General features: G+C 42.2%; 1 protein-coding gene across 2 annotated transcripts in view; it reads left to right on the forward strand.

Moving 5' to 3' along the window:
* The window catches only part of INSYN1 (inhibitory synaptic factor 1), a 67,926-nt gene extending 62,097 nt beyond the window's left edge, over positions 1–5,829 (forward strand). The window contains exons 1-2 of one of the 2 annotated variants that reach the window (XM_070761948.1): positions 1,300–1,411; positions 5,016–5,829. In XM_070761948.1, the coding sequence (XP_070618049.1) occupies positions 1,394–1,411; positions 5,016–5,696 (699 nt within the window). In that variant the 5' untranslated portion in view covers positions 1,300–1,393 and the 3' untranslated portion in view covers positions 5,697–5,829. Of the gene's footprint in view, positions 1–1,299; positions 1,412–5,015 lie in introns of those variants that run through there. The other variant, XM_070761947.1, reaches the window with a different exon arrangement.
* The last annotated feature ends 16,342 nt before the right edge of the window (positions 5,830–22,171 follow it).

The following is a 22,171-nucleotide window of genomic DNA, read 5'->3' on the forward strand; positions in this document are numbered from 1 at the left end:
GTCAGCAGTTCAAATCTCATCACCGGCTCAAGGTTGACTCAGCCTTCCATCCTTCCGTGGTGGGTCAAATGAGGACCCGGATTGTTGGGGGCAAGAGGCTGATTCTGTAAACCGGTTAGAGAGGGCTGTAAAAGCAACAGGAAGCAATATATAAGTCTAAGAGCTATTGCTATTTCAACTCTGAGCTACAAATAATTCTCATTTATCGGTTTTAGGACCTTGTAAACCACCCTAGAGTTGCTTGACATTGAGATGGGTGGCATATAAGTTTAATAAACAAATAGGATTTAGAAACTAGGACTTCCCAGATCATCCATGCAAAACCCGAACTATTTTTATTAGGAATCATAAGACAAAACTTTAGTAAAGAAAACAGATATATTATAATTCACATTATTACAGCCGCAAGGATTTTATATGCACAATTCTGGAAACAAGAAAAAAACCCAACCGTTCTATCACTTTTGATTAAAATAATGGAATGTGCAGAAATGTCCAAGCTAACAATGGAATTGCAAAACAAGGATGAGACAGATTTCTACAAAGCATGGGACAAATGGTACCTCTGGTTAAAAAAAAGGAATTACTTAAAAATTAGTCATCAAGAAAAATATCCAACAAAAACAACTTGAAAAGCTAGCAACCTACATCACAAATCATAACATCAAATTGAAACGACAAACTGTAAACATCGATTGACACGAACTTTAAATTACAAAGAAAACAAACCCTTAAACCACTGATACGTATTGGCACTAACAATTACATCAAAAACATATGGATAAAACTTTAGGGAAATCTACACCACCTATGCTTAAACCACAGGCCGTAAAGCATGAAAGCCCCAGCTCTAACGCTGGCTTTCTCTTCTTACCCCTCCCCTTTTGCTCCAATTTCCTATCCCCCTTCCCCTTATATCTCTTTCCCTTCTTCCCCAACCCCCTACCTTTCTTCTTTTCTCCCTCCCCACCTACGTGTACTATATAAGTAAATTATAAATGTTAGAATGTATATTATATATATCCCTTTTGCTTTTCTGTACCCTGTTTTTAATGTATATATTCAATAAAAATATTTTATAAAACAAAAGAAAAGAAACTTGGACAAAGTTTGGCTCTGTTAAAAAGTGCTATTGCTGACATGTTGTAAGCCGCCCTGAGTCTAAGGAGAAGGGAGGCATAAAACAAATTGAATAAATAAATAAATAAACGAGCCTTTCCTGGCCAATAACAACGATGATTAGGTAACGACCTCCTTACAAAATCTTTCTGCTCCATCTTAGAGAGGAAGTGAGTTCCGTCTCTTCGTCAGAGGCCCTTGGCTTGTCTTGACTTGTGTAGCTATCATTTAAATTCTCTCTGATGGTTCGGTTAATTGCATAACTATATTCTCCATGGTGGAGCAGAAAGTGGTAAGCTACGACTTTTCTTTTCATCTCTCTCTCTCTTTTTAATTCATTTTGTAGCAACCCACAGTACCTTTTTTAAAAAAGAAAAGACAAACAAATTGAAAGAAGAAAAGGAATCGGTTATTGGAAGCTTGGCATTCTACGGTGACAGCTATTAACATCAAGATTGATCTCTCCCCCCCCCCACGCACCCACCCTTCATTAAAATTAAAAAAAAAGAATCTCTTGATGAAGAAACATTGCCTCTTAAAGCATCGCATCCTAATACAGTGGCACCTCTACCTACAAACACCTCGACTTACGGACTTTTTTTCGATAAGAACCGGGTGTTCAAGATTTTTTTGCCTCTTCTCAAGAACCATTTTCCACTTAAAAACCCGAGCCTCTGAAACTGTAACCAGAAAAGGCAGGGAGAAGCCTCCGGGGGGGCCTCTCTAGGAATCTCCTGGGAGGAAACAGGGCTGGAAAAGGCAGGGAGAAGCCTCTGTGGGGCCTCACTAGAAATCTCCTGGGAGGAAACAGGGCCAGCAAAGGTGGGGAGAAGCCTCTGTGGGGCCTCTCTAGGAATCTCCTGGGAGGAAACAAGGCCTCCACTCTCCCTGTGGTTTTCCCAATCGAATGCCTTATTTGCTTTTACATTGATTCCTATGGGAAAAATTGCTCCTTCTTACAAATTTTTCTACCTTAGAACCTGGTCATGGAACAAATTAAGTCCGTAAGTAGTGGTACCACTGTATATGCCAGCACCTAAAATATACTGCTCAAAAAAAATAAAGGGAACACTCAAAGAACACATCCTAGAGTTGAATGAATGAAATATTTTCATTGAATACTTTGTTCCGTACAAAGTTGAGTGGGCACAACAGCAGGTGAAATTGATTGTCAATCAGTGTTGCTTCCTAAGTGGACAGTTTGATTTCACAGAAGTTTGATTTACTTGGAGTTATGTTGTGTTGTTTAAGTGTTCCCTTTATTGTCTTTGAGCAGTGTATATTGCTTTTTATTCCCTTCCTATCACTGACCACCTTTGCCATGTCCATTCCTTCGTGCCAGCGTGGGGCCACCTTTCCCTCCCCAGGCAAAGCCGTGGTGTTGACGGTGGAGGCATATTTCCTGCCCTCCTCTTGAAAGCGTACAAGATTTTCCCAAAAAGAAATTCTTCACGGTCAAAATGAATTCGGTCTGGGTAGGCTCAAAGCGATTGTCGAAAGCTTAACTCCTGCCTTGAAAAGCAATCGGCGCCGCGTGGCTTCGTATCTCCCGTGGTCACCAGATGCTACGGAGTAGAGCAGATGAAGGTGGTACGGAAAAGCCAAAGGTTGGGGTGGCTTTCAGTCACCCCTCATAAGGAGAATTTCTCGCCCTGTCCCAGGAGTGGAAGGGGATGGGGGAAAGTAATGTACAAAAAGGATGTAAAAATCTACAAATGCGCAGAAATGGACAAAATGATGAATGCAATTAAAGGGGGGGGGGGGGGAAACAAAGATACCAAAGAGCCATGGCAAAAATGGCAGGAATGGATCCATATCCATCACTCTACTAAACAAATAATTCCCTCAACACTGTCAGACTTTTTATTAAATCTGCACTTCTATTCTACTAGTTTTTCTCATCATTCCTATCACCCTTTTCCTCCCACTTAGGACTGTAGGACTGTAACTTGTTGCTTGTATCCTAAGACTTTTATATCTCCGGGACCGCCTTCTGCCGCACGAATCCCAGCGACCAGTTAGGTCCCACAGAGTTGGCCTTCTCCGGGTTCCGTCAACTAAACAATGTCGTTTGGCGGGACCCAGGGGAAGAGCCTTCTCTGTGGCGGCCCCGACCCTTTGGAACCAACTCTTCCCATATATCAGAGTTGCCCCCACCCTCCTAGCCTTTCGTAAGCTCCTTAAAACCCACCTCTGTCGTCAGGCATGGGGGAATTGACATGTTCCCTCCCCCTAGGCTTATAAAATTTATGCATGGTACGCTAGTATGTATGATTGGTTTTTAATTTGGGGTTTTTTTAAATTAACTTAAATATTAGATTTGTTTTACATTGTATTGTTATTGCTGTGAGCCGCCCCGAGTCTGCGGAGAGGGGCGGCATACAAATCTGATTAAACTTAAACTTAAACTTTATTAATATTGAGTTTTTCTTCATTGCTTATTTGACCCCTATGACAATCATTAAGTGTTGTACCACATGATTCTTGACAAAAGCATCTTTTTCTTTTATGTCCACTGAGAGCATATGCACCGAAGACAAATTCCTTGTGTGTCCAATCACACTTGGCCAATAAAGAATTCTCTTCTCTTCTCTTCTCTTCTATTCTATTCTAACAGAAACCAACATGACAATATAAAGTATCAGTGTACACACATAAATAAAAATCCAATATAGAAATTACAAAAATACATAGACTAATGACACAACTATCTCTTTTGAATTATTACTCTTTATAAAAGCAAAAGTTTTTTAGCTTCTTTCATGCATGTGAATGCATATAGGTTAGCATAACATTAAGTATAAGAAATGACAATATAAGATGGAATAGAAAAGGAGTATGACCTGTTTTACAATGTAGATGTGACATATAGTCTTTTTTATATATATATATATATATATATATATATATATATATATATATATATATATATATATATATATATATATTTCATTTATTAAATCAATGAAAACTTATTTTTTTTAAAAAAAGGATGTAAAAAAAGATGTTGAGATTCTAGAAAGAGTGCAGAGAGACTGGAGGCTAAAATATATGAAGAACGGTTGCAGGAACTGGGCATGGCTAGTTTAATGAAAAGGAGGACCAGGGGAGACAAGATAGTAGTCTTCCAATATCTCAGGGACTGCCACAAAGAAGAGGGAGTCAAGCTATTTCTCCAAAGCACCTGAGGGTAGGACAAGAAGCAATGGGTGGAAACAAAACAAGGAGAGAAGCAACTTAGAACTAAGGAGGAATTTCCTGACAGTTAGAATAGTTGATCAGTGGAATGGCTTGCCTTCAGAAGTTGTGAATGCTCCAACACTGGACGTTTTTAAGAAGAGATTGGACAAATCACAGCCTCCTGATTGTGAGGCGAGAGCTCCACCTCTAGGCCACTGCACGACTCACCTTCCCAGCCTTCATCCATAGATGATGATGGTGATGATGATGATGATGATTAACAAAGTTGGAAGACATCTTCAGTAGGGTTTCCTGCCTAAGCAGGGAGTTGGACTAGAACAGGGGTAGGCAAAGTTGGCTCTTCTATGACATATGGACTTCAACTCCCAGAATTCCTGAGCTAGCATGATTGTCTCAGGAATTCTGGGAGTTGAAGTCCACAAGTCATAGAAGAGCCAACTTTGCCTACCCCTGGACTAGAAGACCTCCAAGATCCCTTCTTACTTTGTTGTTGTTGTTAATTATCATCATTATCGTCATCGTCATCACCAACTATGGATCAAGGCTGGGAAGGTGAGTCATGCAGTGGCCTAGAGGTGGAGCTCTCGCCTCACAATCAAGAGGCTGGGAGTTCGATCCTTGGAAGAGACAGCTATTTCTCTCCCGTGATCTTCTGTGGGGTCTTTAACAACCTCCCCTTTCTCTCTGCCCTCTAGGTGGTCAGCCAGATTGACAATCTGACCTCAGACTTCGAGTTTGAGATGGAGCCCGACGACTGGACCACGACTACGGTGAGCAGCACCTCCAGCAGCGAGAAAGGCGGAGGCCTGTTTGACCTTGGGAACCTGGATTTCATGACCTCCGACATCCTCTCCGACAGCTGGGAGTTCTGCTCCTTCCTCGAGGCCTCCACCCCTTCCGATTCCGGCGATGGCTCGGAGCAGCAGCTGACGCAACCGCAACAGCCACTGGGACATCCACCCGATTACCAGCTGATGAACGGCGGGGTCTTGATGTACAACGGGCCCCAGATTGAAACCCCGGACTCTTCCAGCGAGGAAGCGTTCAGCTCCCTACCGAGTCACAAACCGAGGACGCCGGGCACCAGGGAGCGGGTGCGTTTTAGTGACAAAGTCCTCTACCACGCTTTGTGCTGCGATGACGATGAGGAGGCGGACAGCGGGCCTCTCGCGGATGACCCTCCGGAAGAACCCAGCGAGGCCACTCCGAAGGGGGCCTTAGTGGCCAAGACGGCATTGCGACGGTCCCCTCATCTTGGTAGCGGCCCGCTGAGGAAGCTGACACGGAACAGCAGTACTCAGACCGTGTCGGACAAAAGTACTCAGACGATTCTCCCGTATGTTTCGAACAAGCAGAAAGTCAACCAGAAGAACTGAGGACCGGCAGGGGGAAGGGTGGGCTTGGGTTGACGCAGGAGAAGGAGCTGCAGCAGCGAGAGAGAGAGAGATCTATAAACAGATAGATAGATAAATTTCTCTCTTATATTTAAGTCAATAAATAATCATGATATGATGAAAAAAAACAAAAACAACGGAAACGGGATATCATCTAACTACCTAACCATCATGTCGAGGCTCAGGGAATTTAAATGGCTTTGTTGGTCGAATGTCGCGTTTCTCTCCCGGTTTGTGCACTGCTTATTTATACATAAAAGGAAAGACACCGTACGCCATTTCACGTCACAAAGTAGGGGGAGGGGGAATCTATTGAAGATGAGGAAGAGTAAGATCTACAAACTCCCGCATAATAATAGCATGTTAACTCCACCCCACCTTTCCCTGGTTGATGATTGTGTGATGTTGACTAATATAGAGGAGAGAGAGAGACAGACAGACAGACAGACAGAGACAGATGGATAGAGATAGATTATGGATGGATGGTGGTGATGGAGGGAGGGGGAGAGAGAGACAGAGAGATAGACAGAGAGAGACAGAGAGAGACAGACAGACAGACAGACAGACAGAGACCAGATAAATAGATAGAGATAGATTATGGATGGAGATGGATGGTGGAGATGGAGGGAGGAAGATAGGGAGAGAGACAGAGAGAGAGAGAGAGAGAGAGAAACAGAGACAGAGAGAGACACAGACAGACAGACAGAGACAGAGACAGAGACAGATGGATAGAGATAGATTATGGATGGAGGTGGATGGTGGAGATGAAGGGAGGGAGAGTGGGAGAGGGAGCGAGAGAGAGGGAGAGAGAAACAGACAGAGAGAGAGAGAGACAGATGGACAGAGATAGATTAAGGATGGAGATGGATGGTGGAAATGGAGGGAGGGAGAGGAAGATAGGAAGATAGAGACACACAGAGAGAGAGAGAGACAGAGAGAGACGGAGAGATAGAGAGTCAGAGAGAGAGACACAGAGAGAGGGAGAGAAGCAGAGAGGGAGAGACAGAGAGACAGAGACAGGGGAAGAGAGGGGGAGAAAGACAGAGAGAGACAGAGAGGGAGAGAGAGAGAGAAAGACAGAGAGGGAGAGAGACAGAGGAAGAGGGAGAGAGAGAGACAGAGAGAGAGGGAGGGAGAGAGAGAGAGACCTAGATCACACCGTAATAGCCTCTATTTTGAATTTTTGGACTTCCTATGTCTTCCCACTCCTCTTCAGCCCCAGAATCTACAATCCAAAAGCATTGTCACCCTAAACCTTTGGTAGTAGTCCTTTATTTTTAAGATTTGGGGTGTGGGGAAGAAACATCTGGTGGGCCTTCCTCTTTTAAAAGTCAGCCGGAACCTTAAAGCAGCAGAGGTTCGTGTAGAAATAAAGTTCCCCATGCAGAAAACATTCTCCTTTCACAGTTTGCCAAGGCCCAACGCTTTCCTCTCTCGGAGTTCTTACCTCCCATGAAGTGAGGTGCGTGTGTGTTTGTGTGTTACGTGTGTGTGAGGCAATGAGGGACTTAAAGGGAGGAGAATTAAAAGGGAAGGGGCAAACTGGGTCAGTAAGTGGCAGCCTTTCCTTCTTTGAACTTTTTCAACAACAACCACCTCCAAAAATTAAAAAAAGAAAGAATTCTAGGATGATAAACCTGTCACCACCAAAACCTCTGGTGCTTATTTGCTGCCTCCACACTTCAAAGAGCTTTTTCTGAACTGTGTTTATTTAAGACTGGAACCTCAAAGTCACAGCGATGCCTCCTGGCATCTGTTTAGCATTACTTATTTCCCGATGTCTGGGTTTTATTTTTTATTTCCTTTCCTTCCAATTCCTCTGAAGCAGCCTCCAAAATCTCCTTTTTTTTTTTTACCTCTTCCCCGCTTTCTAAGCATCTTCCCTTGACCAGCCAGCAACGACATACCCGTATTTTTCGGAGTACGGTGGTACCTCTACCTAAGAATGCCTCTGCTTACGAACTTTTCTAGATAAGAATTGGGTGTTCAAGGTTTTTTTGTCTCTTCTCAAGAACCATTTTCCACTTACAAACCTGAGCCTCCAGAACTGTAACCGGAAAAGGCAGGGAGAAGCCTCCGTGGGGCCTCTCGAGGAATCGCCTGGGAGGAAACAGGGCCTCCGTGGGGCCTCTCTATGAATCTCCCAGGAGGAAATAGGGCCGGAAAAGGCAGGGAGAAGCCTCTGTGGGGCCTCTCTAGGAATCTCCCGGGAGGAAACATGGCCGGAAAAGGCAGGGAGAAGCCTCTGTGAGGCCTCTCTAGGAATCTTCTGGGAGGAAACAGGGCTGGAAAAGACAGGGAGAAGCCTCTGTGGGGCCTCTCAAGGAATCGCCTGGGAGGAAACAGGGCCTCCGTGGGGCCTCTCTATGAATCTCCCAGGAGGAAATAGGGCCGGAAAAGGCAGGGAGAAGCCTCTGTGGGGCCTCTCTAGGAATCTCCCGGGAGGAAACATGGCCGGAAAAGGCAGGGAGAAGCCTCTGTGAGGCCTCTCTAGGAATCTTCTGGGAGGAAACAGGACTGCAAAGGTGGCAAGAAGCCTCCGTGGGGCCTCTCTAGGAATCTCCTGGGAGGAGACAGGACTGAAAAGGTGGCAAGAAGCCTCCTTGGGGCCTCTCTAGGAATTTCCTGGGAGGAAACAGGGCCGGAAAAGGCGGGAAGAAGCCTCCATGGGGCCTCTCTAGGAATCTCCTGGAAGGAAACTGGGCCTCCGCCCTCCTTGTGGTTTCCCCAATCGCCCGCCTTCTTTTCTTTTACATGGATTCCTATGGGAAAAATGGCTTCTTCTTACAAACTTTTCTACTTGAGAACCCACGTCATGGAATGAATTAAGTTCGTAAGTAGAGGTACCACTGTATAAGATGTACCTTTCTACCCTCCCTAAAAGAGGGTGGAAATGTCAGTGTGTCTTATACACCGAATGTAGCCATTTTTGGCCTCCCAAAGCCCTGTCTCCACATCCCATTTTTGCAAAAAGGGGGGGGGCGTTTTTTGCAAAAATAGGATGGGCAGAGGGTCTGGGAAGCCTGCAGAGAGTTCCTTGGACAGTAATGGTGAAACGTTTTTTCCTCAGGTGCCAAAAGTGCATGTGTGTGTGCTATTATGGATGTGTGAGTGCCCACACCCATAATTCAATGCCTGGGGAGGGTGAAAATGACCTCTCCTGTCCCCACCCAGAAGCCATCTGGCAGCTGGAAATAGATTAGATTAGATTAGATTAGATTAGATTAGATTAGATTAGATTAGATTAGATTAGATTAGATTAGATTAGATTAGATTAGATTAGATTAGATTAGATTAGATTAGATTAGATTAGATTAGATTAGATTAGATTAGATTAGATTAGATTAGATTAGATTAGATTAGATTAGATTAGATTAGATTAGATTAGATTAGATTAGATTAGATTTATTGGATTTATATGCTGCCCCTCTCCGCAGACTCGGGGCGGCTCACAACAATAGTAAAAACAGTACATAGTGACAAAATCCAATGCCCACCAATCCAATTACAATTTTAAGTTAAGAAATTCATAAAACAACCCCAATATATATTAAAAAACAAGCACACAATCAATCAAACGGCAAAACAACATGGGCAAGGGGGAGATGTTTCAGTTCCCCCATGCCTGATGGCAGAGGTGGGTTTTAAGGAGTTTACGAAAGGCAGGGAGGGTGGGGGCAATCCTAATCTCAGGGGGGAGCTGGTTCCAAAGGGTCGGAGCCACCACAGAGAAGGCTCTTCCTCTGGGTCCCGCCAGACGACATTGTTTAGTCGACGGGACCTGAAGAAGGCCGACTCTGTGGGACCTAACCGGTCACTGGGATTCGTGCGGCAGAAGGCGGTCTCGGAGATATTCTGGTCCGGTACCATGAAGGACTTTATAGGTCATAACCAACACTTTGAATTGTGACCGGAAACTGATCGGCAACCAATGCAGACTGCGGAGTGTTTCGTAACTTCTGGTGGGCCCAATACGCCTGTTTTTCACCCTCCTCAGGCTCCAGCAGCTTCCCTGGAGCCCTGGGAGGATGAAAATGCCCTTCTCTGACCCGCAGAGGCCCTCCGGAAGCTGAAAATGCCCTCCAAGGGCCTCCATGCAAGCAGAAAATCAGCTGGCTGGCGCTAAAGCTGAACTAGGGCAACAGATCACGAGCCACCTGTGCCATAGATTCACCATCACTGTCTTAGGGGCTGGGGGAAGGCAAAAACACCCTCGTTTTTCCAAAAAAACAAGGGCAAAAAATGGGCCATTCTTTGCAAAAGCGGGGGTGTTTTTGCCTTTCCCCAACCCCCCCCCCCCCCCCGAAGCTTTCTGCAGGCCTCCCAAATCCTCTACTCACCCCATTTTTTATTTAAAAATGGGTGCAAAGCAGGGCCATTTTTGCAAAAAAACCCAGGTTGGGCAGAGAGTTCGGGAGGCCAGGAAGGACAAAAAAACCTTTTTTTCCTTACTTACCTCTTTGAAATCTTGGTGTGTCTTATATACCGGTGCGTCCTATAGTCCGAAAAATGTGACACGTGATCAGTGCATCCTGGTGTTGCCGTTTTGACTGTTTTCACACACACCACACACACACACCAGTAAGTCTGTTACAGGCAGTCCTCGATGACTGTGGGGATGCCTTGATGGTAAGCATGAAAAATGATCATTAGTCACTTTCTCAACTTGGAATGATCACTAAATCAACGGTTATTAGTCAAGGATTACCTGTACTCTTAGTGGAAAATATGAGAGTTTAAAAGAAAAAGAAATCTGTAATTATTTCTTGGAATTTTTTAAAGAAGAGATTAGATAACCATTTGTCTGAAATGGAATAAGGTTTCCTGCCTAAGCAAGGGGTTGAACTAGAAGACCTCCAAGATCCCTTCCAACTCTGTTATTCTATTCTATTCTACTCTACTCTACTCTACTCTACTCTATTCTATTTTTATATTCTTTATTCTATATTCTATATTCCATATTCCATATTCTCTTTTATTTTCTCTTCTCTTCTTTATTCTATATTCTATATTCTATTCTATTCTATTTTCTATGCTACTATTCTATTCTATTCTATTCTATTCTATTCTATTTTCTATTCTATTCTTTATTCTATATTCTATATTCTGTTCTGCCGGCGTGTTTCAACCACCCGTAATTACAGGGTAATTAGTCCAGGAAGACACACACCACACGATAAAAGGAAAACCCAAAAGTTTTTATGAACAGAAAAACAGAAACAGCTCCCTTTTTAAATGTCAAAGGGATTTTCTGGTACAGACAAGGCACAGGTGAAATGCAATCCAATTGCTCACCCAATAACTGGGAAATTGAGTCCAGTTCTAAAGTCCAAAGAGTCCACACACAATCTTGAACAGCACAAAAGCCACGATCTTGACCTAACAATGAATCAGATAAACTGCCATGAGGCTAAAACACCAGGTTGCACTTTTATCTGTAGCACTAATTACAGCAGCCCCCACCCAACCACAGGTGGCCTCATTTTCTCTTGTAATAATCCTTCAGTTGTTGTCTCCTATGCATCACTCTACGCATGCATGGATGTGTCATTAATTCTTGTTCAGAATCCAAGGATGATACAGATGATTGATCTCCTCCTGCGCTGTCTGCCAAACTCCCCTCTTCCCTGTCACTCACGCTTCCTTGGTCAGAGGAGGCTTCGTCGGCAGATTCCATTGGGAGCAAAACAGGCCTGTGGCATGTGGATGTTTCCCCCACATCCACCTGAACATTCCTTGGGGCAGGAGCTGGGCCAGAGCTAACCATAACATATTCTATTCTTTTCTATTCTATTTTCTATTCTATACTATTCTTCCAATAACTTTGGTAATTGGTGGCCTTTTAAAAAAAAAAAAGTTATTAACATCCAGGGTTGATTGCTTCAGTGGCTATCAAATTGGCAGGTTTACAAGGATAAATTAGACGTAGTTCTGGTTACGGATTGTCTCTTAGTTATTATCTCAATCCTGAATCTTGCCTTTCATATCAATGTCTAAAGCTAAAAACTCTCCCAAATTTTCCATGGTTTTGGCTGTAATCCATATTTGGGATGAAATCCATATCAAACCTGCTCGTTTATGGATTTTTAAAGGTTTACATTTAATAAGAACCTAACTTCCTGCTGTGCGTGTTTTTAAGTCCTTAGCCTTCTAAACCAAGTAGCAATGTTGTGTTTCAAGACAGGAAAACAAAAAATGCCACTTAGGCCTTTTATCCCTTACATGTTATACTTTTTATTGACGGCAGGCGATTTCTCGCAAAGTCTTATTTCTTTTCTTTATCCAGCTTATGAAAATGGTCAGAAATCACTTATTTACTGACAACAAAGCAATATCTCATCTCCAAGCAGTCACCACCAGACCCAGAAAGAAACACAGAAGACTTGAATCTTTTTCTTTGCCTGCAGGTTGAAGAAATTTGAAAAGAATCTAATATATAAAGCCGTGTTGACAAGGAGAGGCTGATGGAGAAAAAATGGAGCTGCAGCTTTTAAAGAACAAACAAACAACATATCAAGCCACAATCTCGAGCAGGCTAGAATGTCGAAAACAAAAATAAACCGGGAGAATTTTTTTCTTCCTGGCACTTAGAAAATAAGCTTCGGAAATGGTGTTTGTCTGCCTTGGAAAACAAATTAATTAGGACATCCTTCTTTAAGAATATTTGTAGCTCGGGGTCGAAACGAAAGGTCCTTGCTACTCCCTGGGCTTGGTTGTGTTCCTGCAGATGTTTCATGGCCCAAACTAGGCAATATCAGCAGTGAATAGAATGGAATGGAAATAGAATAGAATAGAACAGAACAGAATAGAATATAGAGTAGAATAGAATAGAGGTAGAGTAGAATAGAAGTAGAATAGAATAGAACAGAACAGAATACTGTATAGAATAGAACAGAACAGAATATAGAATAGAACAGAACAGAAGTAGAGTAGAGTAGAATAGAGTAGAATAGAATAGAACAGAACAGGAGTAGAGTAGAATAGAGTAGAATAGAAGTAGAATAGAATAGAACAGAACAGAATATAGAATAGAACAGAACAGGAGTAGAGTAGAATAGAATAGAACAAAACAGAACAGGAGTAGAGTAGAATAGAATAGAAGTAGAATAGAACAGAACAGAAGTAGAGTAGAATAGAATAGAACAAAACAGAACAGCAGTAGAGTAGAATAGAATAGAACAGAATATAGAATAGAACAGAACAGAAGTAGAGTAGAGTAGAATGGAATGGAATAGAATAGAACAGAACAGAACAGAAGTAGGGTAGGGTTTTAAATTTTAAAAAGCCACCTTATAATAAAACCCATATTTTTTATAAAAAAAAAGTCTAATTAAACTATTAGCTATTAATGAGATCTTAATGAGTGGCTCAAATCCAGCTGGGTCTGTTTTCCTTCCATGGGCTGGATGTTCTTAAACAAAGAACCCCTTTTTAAACAAAGAACTCCTGTTTCAAATCAGCTTTCAAGAATCCTGGAACTAGTTGTAATGTGATATATAGAACACAGAGTTGGAAGGGACCTTAGAGATCATCTAGTCCAACTCCATGCACAAGTAGGAGATTCTATATTATTTTAAATAAGTGGATATTCAGCCTATTTTTTTTTAAACCTCCAGTAATGGAGCACCTACAATTCTGTTCCACTGGTCGATTGTTCTCACTGTCAGTTGCTTCTCTCCTTGGTTGGTTTCCATCCATTGTTCCTTGTCTTGCCTTCTAGACACAACTTGGACTCTTTGCAAAAGTCCCAAAGCAAAAACAATTTACTACAGGGGCAAGAATGTAAACACAATAACAACTGAACAAGTAAGTTGACTTTGGCTCAGAAACATCTTTTCATTCCTCAGTTGCCCTCCAAAGACAGAAGATAGAAACATAGAAAAACATAGAAACATAGAAACGGCAGAAAAAGACCTCATGGTCCATCTAGTCTGCCCTTATACTGTTTTCTGTATTTTATCTTAGGATGGATATATGTTTATCCCAGGCATGTTTAAATTCATTTACTGTGGATTTATCTACCATGTCTGCTGGAAGTTTGTTCCAAGGATCTACTACTCTTTCAGTCAAATAATATTTTCTCACGTTGCTTTTGATCTTCCCCCCAACTAACTTCAGATTGTGTCCCCTTGTTCTTGTGTTCACTTTCCTATTAAAAACACTTCCCTCCTGAACCTTATTTAACCTTTTAACATATTTAAATGTTTCGATCATGTCCCCCTTTTCCTTCTGTCCTCCAGACTCTACATATTGAGTTCATGAAGTCTTTCCTGATACGTTTTATGCTTAAGACCTTCCACCATTCGTGTAGCCCGTCTTTGGACCCTTTCAATTTTGTCAATATCTTTTTGTAGGTGAGGTCTCCAGAACTGAACACAGTATTCCAAATGGGGTCTCACCAGCGCTCTATATAGCGGGATCATAATCTCCCTCTTCTTGCTTGTTATACCTCTAGCTATGCAGCCAAGCATCCTACTTGCTTTCCCTACCGCCTGACTGCACTGTTCACCCATTTTGAGACTGTCAGAAATCACGACCCCTAAATCCTTCTCTTCTGAAGTTTTTGCTAACACAGAACTGCCAATACAATACTCAGATTGAGGATTCCTTTTCCCCAAGTGCATTATTTTACATTTGGAAACATTAAAATAATCTTTGATCCATGATGCTCAGCTGTGCTTTTATCCAACCATGTTTTGCTAAATATTGTAAACTGTCAATTTTTGAGTTGGGGGTTGCCCTACATCTTTGGTAGAAAACATTGACATGCGACAATGGCTGCTTTTACCAATGAAGTATGAATCCATCCATCTGTGACAGAAACATACTGTCATTTAAAAAAAAATAAAAATAAATTTTGTTTATGGGGATGAATGAAACCATTATCTGGTCTTATAACTACTGTTCTCCCCGGCGATAAACCTGATCTATAGATCTGGCTTTGCAATTTGCATGGATTTTATCTTGAAAGATCAAATAAAACATTTGTGCTGGCTGAAAGAATGAAAGAGAAAGGAATAATTGGAGAACATCACCCACCCTAAGTCCAAAATTTTACACCATATTAAGCTGTCACAGGCTCTAGAAGGAGCCTCTGTTGCAGCCGAGAGCAAACTTCGTGAACGGAACAATGAATCTAAGTGACATTGTTTAGATCAATACTTTTATCAGCTCCTCCACTGCTTTTTCATCCAAACTAATGTATTATCTCTATCTTTTTCTTTAAAAAAAAAAATCCCCCATAAAAGTGACTGCTAACTGTTCTGTCTGGGTCCCCCCAGATGCCAACCCCAACCAAAAAGAGTAGCCAGACACACTGGTAAAAAGCAAAGGCAGTTTATATACTGGAAAGCAAACACAGGTAACAAAAACTGTTCTTACAGACAGGAACACGATGAAGCTTCACAGAGGTTTCACAAAGGCCAGGCAATAAAACAGGATTCTTGCTGGCAAAAACAACACTGGAGATAATAAAACCCACGCCTCCCCCAAGTCTTTCACCCTTCTAGGCCACAAGCCAAGATCAGAGACGCCAAGAATCGAAGCAAGGACACAGGACTCCCAGTTGATAACTCTCCACGAGACTGTAAGGGCGGGCCTGCCTTTTCAACCCTGCTGAGGAGAACCACACCCAAACCCAGCTGTTGCCAATTCAGGGATGGAAATACCTTTCTAATTGGCCCCTTCTTTGAGCTGCACGTCTCTGCCTCATATCTATTATAGCCTGTGCATCTTCATCCAATGAATCCAGGCTACTAGCTGGGGAGAGGCCCTCCCCCAGGGGTCTCAGGCTGCTCTCCCTCCTCCTCTTCCTGACGTTCCTCTCCCCCGTCTGCCTGGTCCTCCCCCTCCTGGTCACTGTCCTCCTCCTCTGGGCATGGATCCGGCAGAGCTCCAGCCGGTCCCTGAGGAGCCTCAGGCTGAATCACAACAATATTAAGCTGTCACGGGCTTTAGAAGGAGCCTCTGTTGCAGCCGGGAGCAAGCTTGGCGAACGGAACAATGAATCTAAGTGACATTGTTCAGATCAATACTTTTATCAGCTCCTCCACTGCTTTTTCATCCAAACTAATGTATTACTGTATCTCTATCTTTTTCTTTTTCTAAAAAAAAAATCCCCCATAAAAGTGACTGCTTTCCAACCCAACCTTTACGTGTTTATTTCCTCCAAGTTCTGAAGGACTTTTTCTCCCTAAGCAATGTTTAAGGAAGGCACAGCCTTGAATTCCAACAGATGCCTCCCAACATCTGGTTAGCTCTTATTTCCTCCTTTATGGCCTATCATTCATAGAGGCACAGGCATTGCAGACCCATATTTATTTTATTATTCATTTATTATTTATCCAATTTATGTAAGTCTGCCGGGTCTGTAATGTATAACACTAAAAACAGCAAGGAACAATGTAAAAATGAAAAGAACGATGAATATCTAGAGGAGAATAAAACATCTAGAGCAGAACTGAAGAAGCCACTTGGATGAAAAGCAAGATATTTGCCAAAAAAAAAAAAAACCCCTCAAAAACCCACCCTTCCAAGAAAGTCCAGCTGCCTTTTGGAAGAAAAACAGCATCTTTTAGACCAGTGTTTCCCAACCTTGGCAACGTCCTTCCGGTCAACGACTACTTCAGCTTCAACCGCAACAACACAAGAGCATGCAACAGATTCAAACTTAATATTAACTGCTCCAAACTTGACTGTAAAAAATATGACTTTAACAATCGAGTTGTCGAAGCGTGGAACTCATTGCCGGACTCAATAGTGTCAACTCCCAACCCCCAACACTTCTCCCTTAGACTCTCCACGATTGACCTCTCCAGGTTCCTAAGAGGCCAGTAAGGGGCGTATATAAGTGCACTGATGTGCCTTTCTTTCAAGTTGCCAAGTTTGGGAAACACTGTTTTAGACAACTGTAGCCTGGATTATGGAGAATCTGCATAGACATCTAGACCTCCCCAATCTTGACTGATTTCAAAATCCTGTGCAGAACCAGATCTAGATAGTACTTGAATGGGAGATTAATGGGAAGAGTTGGAATAGGGGGTGAAAACCCCAGAAGAAGACAATCCAAAATAACACTGCTTTGTTGGCCAGAAAATTCAATGTCCGTGTCCATAAAGTCACTCCAACTGAAAACAGGCTTGATATTTTACCCAAAAATAATGTTAAATGTTTTCTTTTGAAATACCGATAAATATAGCTAACTCATGGCACCGGACCAGAATATCTCCGGGACCGCCTTCTGCCGCACGAATCCCAGCGACCAGTTAGGTCCCACAGAGTTGGCCTTCTCCGGGTCCCGTCAACTAAACAATGCCGTTTGGCAGGACCCAGGGGAAGAGCCTTCTCTGTGGCGGCCCCAACCCTTTGGAACCAACTCCCCCCAGATATCAGAGTTGCCCCCACCCTCCTTGCCTTTCGTAAGCTCCTTAAAACCCACCTCTGTCGTCAGGCATGGGGGAATTGACACTTTCCCTCCCCCTAGGCTTATAAAATTTATGCATGGTATGCTAGTATGTATGATTGGTTTCTAAATTGGGGTTTTTAAATTAACTTAAATATTAGATTTGTTTACATTGTATTATTATTGCTGTGAGCCGCCCCGAGTCTGCGGAGAGGGGCGGCATACAAATCTGATTAATAAATAAATAATAATAAATAAAAAGATCCAAATACGAAAATACCAATATAACCCAAAATTTGGCATTACATAAAATGGTTCGGTAAACTAATCAACATTACCTACAATATGTAGAACTCAAACTTGCAACTACTGTATATTACTAAAGATCTTATTTTGATAACCGTCATCTAAAACAATCAGTCGAAGGAAATAATGCCCTTATCGCTGAACACGATCCCAACTTGCCTAAAGCCATCTGCCTAGGCTATTGCTTTGGAGAGAACTTATCTATGTAGCGGCTGAAAACTCAATGCTGATCTGATAGCCATTAATCATCATCAATCAAGCAGTAGAGATGGAATGGTTAACTACATGAATTACCATATTTTTCAGAATATAAGACCAGGGCAGATTGCAATTACTGCTGCTTCAGTTGGCTTGCATGCAAACACTTCAGAAGAGAAGGATTTAGGGGTCATGATTTCTGACAGTCTCAAAATGGGTGAACAGTGCAGTCAGGCAGTAGGGAAAGTGAGTAGAAGGCTTGGCTGCACAGCTAGAGGTATAACAAGCAGGAAGAGGGAGATTGTGTCTCCAGCTGGTGAGACCACATTTGGAATACTGTGTTTCAGTTCTGGAGACCTCACCTACAAAAAGATATTGATAAAACTGAACGGGTCCAAAGACGGGCTACAAAAATGGTGGAAGGTCTTAAGCATAAAACTGATCAGGAAAGACTTCATGAACTCAATCTGTATAGTTTGGAGGAGAGAAGGGAAAGGGGGGATACAATCGAAACATTTAAATATGTTACCTTTTCCAGCCCTGTTTCCTCCCAGGAAATTCCTAGAGAGGCCCCATGGAGGCTTCTCTCTGCCTTTTCCGGCCCTCTTTCCTCCCAGGAGATTCCTAGAGAGGCTCCACGGAGGCTTCTCCCCACCTTTTCCAGTTACAGTTTCGGAGGCTCGAATCATCTAAATATGTTACCTTTTCCAGCCCTGTTTCCTCCCAGGAAATTCCTAGAGAGACCCCACGGAGGCTTCTCCCTGCCTTTTCCGGCCCTATTTCCTCCCAGGAGATTCCTAGAGAGGCCCCACGGAGGCTTCTCCCCACCTTTTCCAGTTACAGTTTCGGAGGCTCGGGTTCCTAAGTGGGAAATGGTTCTTGAGAAGAGGCAAAAAAATCTTGAACACCTAGTTCTTATCTAGAAAAGTTCGTAAGTAGAGGCGTTCGTAGGTAGAGGTACCACTGTAATTCAAATGCCCAACTTACTTATAATAGCAGCCACGGATTGACCTTTTCTTTTAAAAAAAATAAAATAAAGCCCATTAAAAAGAGCTTCAGGAAGAATCGTAAAGTATATCTTTATTAGCTTAGAGTCTTGGTAAAAATCATTCATACACGGAAGGGCTAAACACGTCATAAAAAATCTCCAGAAGCTACCGAGAGACTCCCCCAATTTGGAGCAAAACTCTCCTTGTTTCCCAGCAGGGTACAAATTAAAATCTCTATGTTGTGAGCATGTGTGTTTTTTAAGTTCATTGCAGCTTGTTTAGTGGTGCAGCCGTCTAGATACTATAGCATACTCCCAGCACTGCGCTGAGCACCAAGGAAAACAAAACAGGTCATCTGAAAAGGATGGCAACCGCTCCCCTCCCTCTCAATATCTGCAAAACAAAACAAAATCCAACATTTCTCTTTCTGTCTATCTATAGTATCTATCTATCTATCTATCTATCTATCTATCTATCTATCTATCTATCTATCTATCTATCTATTTCTCCATTCATCCATACTATCTATCTATCCACCTTCACCTAGGCAGAAAATACCCTGGGGACACATACAACCTGGGAGAAACCCCTCTTAGCAGTAGCGACTGTGAAAGAGACCTCGGAGTCTTGGTGGACAATCCACTAAACATGAGTCAACAATGTGCAGCAGCAGCTAAAAAAGCCAACACAATCCTAAGTTGCATCAACAGGGGAATACACTCCAAGACCAGGGAAGTCTTAATACCACTCTACTACGCCCTGGTCCAACCACACCTGGAGTACTGTATTCAGTTCTGGTCAGCGCACTTCAAAAGAGACATTGAAACTCTGGAGAAGGTGCAAAAAAGAGCAACCAAGATGATTAAGGGACTGGAAACCAAGACTTACAAAGAGAGACTGAGGGAACTGGGCATGGATAGCCTAGAGAAAAGGAGGGCCAGAGCGGACATGATAGCAGTCTACAAGTATACGAGGGGATGTCACAGAGAGGAGGGGATCACTTTATTCTTCAGGGCACCGGAGGGCCGGATGAGGAACAACGGCTGGAAGCTGACCAAGGAGAGATTCAACATGGAGATAAAGAGGAACTTCCTGACGGTCAGAGCGATCAACCAATGGAACAACCTACAAGCGGACGTTGTGAACTCCAACATTCTGGACATTTTAAAGAAAAGTTTGAACTGCCACTTGACTGGTGTACTATAGGGTTCGTGCTTGGGCAGGGGGTTGAACTCGATGGCCTTCATGGCCCCTTTCAACTCTAACAATAGATAGATAGATAGATGATAGATAGATAGATAGATAGATAGATAGATAGATAGATAGATAGATAGACAGACAGACAGACAGACAGACAGACAGATAGATAGATAGATAGATAGATAGATAGATAGATAGATAGACAGACAAACAAACAAACTAGTTATCTACCCATCCATCCATCAACTATCTATCTATCTATCTATCTATCTATCTATTTATCTATCCATCCATCCATCTATTTACTATGTATCTATCCATCCATTCATCCATCCACTATCTACTATCTGTCTACATACCTATCTCCTACCTATCTCCTATCTATCTATCTATCTATCTATCTATCTATCTATCTATCTATCTATCTATCTATCCATACATACATACATACATACATACATACATACATACATACATACATACATACATCTATCTACACACATATACACACATGATCTGTTGGTGGTGAACTGATGCCTGCAGCAAAACTTTTCTCTCTCTCTTTGCCACTTGTGAAAATTAATATTTAAATTGATTTAAAGCTTTATCCTCATTTAATCTATTTGCCTTTGCCTTCTAATTTCTTGCTTTCCTTTCAGCTTTGCATTCTGTCTGCGTTATTATCTTCTTTTAAAAGCCACTTTCCTTTGGCTGTCGTTAATAGCAGGAACATGCTCTCTGAGCAGTCCTGGGTCCTACAAACAGAGTCATTTCAAGTTTTTTTAATTTCTGGGGAAAGAGGAGAGGGAAGGCCAAAAGAATGGAGATTGAATTATTATTATTATTTTTCCCCCCAGGGACGAAGCATACTAACAAATCCTTCGAAGCTCTGCAGAAAAAGATGCTCAGGTGGGATTTCCCTGAAGTGAACGGTGGGAATTGTAGTACAAGGAGGCTGGGGAACATTGTAACATATGGTGTTCCGTTTGTTTGTTTACTTACTTACTTACTTACTTACTTACTTACTTACTTACTTACTTACTTACTTATTCAATTATTTAATGCATTTGCTGGCTGGGGAATTCTGGGAGTTGAAGTCCTGATACCTTCAAGTTGCCAAGGTTGGGAAACACTGGTTTGGAGGACAGAAGGGAAAGGGGACACACGATCAAAACATTTAAATATGTTAAAGGGTTAAATAAGGTTAGAAACATAGAAACATAGAAGACTGATTGCAGAAAAAGACCTCATGGTCCATCTAGTCTGCCCTTATATCTGTATTTTATCTTAGGATGGATCTATGTTTATCCCAGGCATGTTTAAATTCAGTTCCTGTGGATTTCCCAACCACGTCTGCTGGAAGTTTGTTCCAAGGATCTACTACTATTTCAGTAAAATAATATTTTCTCACGTTGCTTTTGATCTTTCCCCCAACTAACTTCAGATTGTGTCCCCTTGTTCTTGTGTTCACTTTCCTATTAAAACATTTCCCTTCTGGACCTTAATTAACTCTTTAACATATTTAAATGTTTCGATCATGTCCCCCCTTTTCCTTCTGTCCTCCAGACTATCCTACAGGTTCAGGAGGGAAGTGTTTTCAATAGGAAAGTGAACGCAAGAACAAGGGGGCCCAATCTGAGGTTACCTGGGGGAAGGATCAGAAGCAACGTGAGAAATATAATTTTACTGAAATGTAATAGTAGATGCTTGAAACAAACTTCCAGCAGACGTGGTGGGTAAATCCACAGGAACTGAATGCTGGCTGGGGAATTCTGGGAGTTGAAGTCCAGATATCTTCAAGTTGCCAAGGTTGGGAAACACTGCTCCAGACTATACAGATTGAGTTCATGAAGTCTTTCCTGATAAGTTTGATCCTTAAGACCTTCCACCATTTTTGTAGCCCGTCTTTGGACCCGTTCAATTTATCAATATCTTCTTGATTTGACACCACCCAGAAAGAGAAGGTGGGTTTCTTTTTTTAAAAAAAAAAAGTTATCTCTTCTCCAGAATGACCTACCCTTGAAATAAAACGAGCGTTCATTCACCACGCTACAGTGTTTGGGTATGCTGTGAGCATTCCTGGCCTTTGAGAGCCCATTATGGTTCTGCCAGGCTAAGTTTGATAGTTGTTATAGCTAGGCTTTTATTATGTCTTCTCGGGTATTTTATGTGTTCTATCATTGTACTGTATTGCATTCAAATGTATTTTTAATTGTACACCCAGGAGTTACACGGCTTGGCAACTGAATTTTAAATACAGGGAAATCGGACTCAAAAAACATGCTGATCCGTTTAGGAGAGGCATCTAGGACTGCGAACATTCTGTACAATCTTGGGGGCCCTTTTGTGGGGAATTCGGCTGA

Source organism: Erythrolamprus reginae, chromosome 10, assembly GCF_031021105.1.
Source record: "Erythrolamprus reginae isolate rEryReg1 chromosome 10, rEryReg1.hap1, whole genome shotgun sequence".
NCBI classification, from domain to species: Eukaryota; Metazoa; Chordata; class Lepidosauria; order Squamata; family Dipsadidae; genus Erythrolamprus; species Erythrolamprus reginae.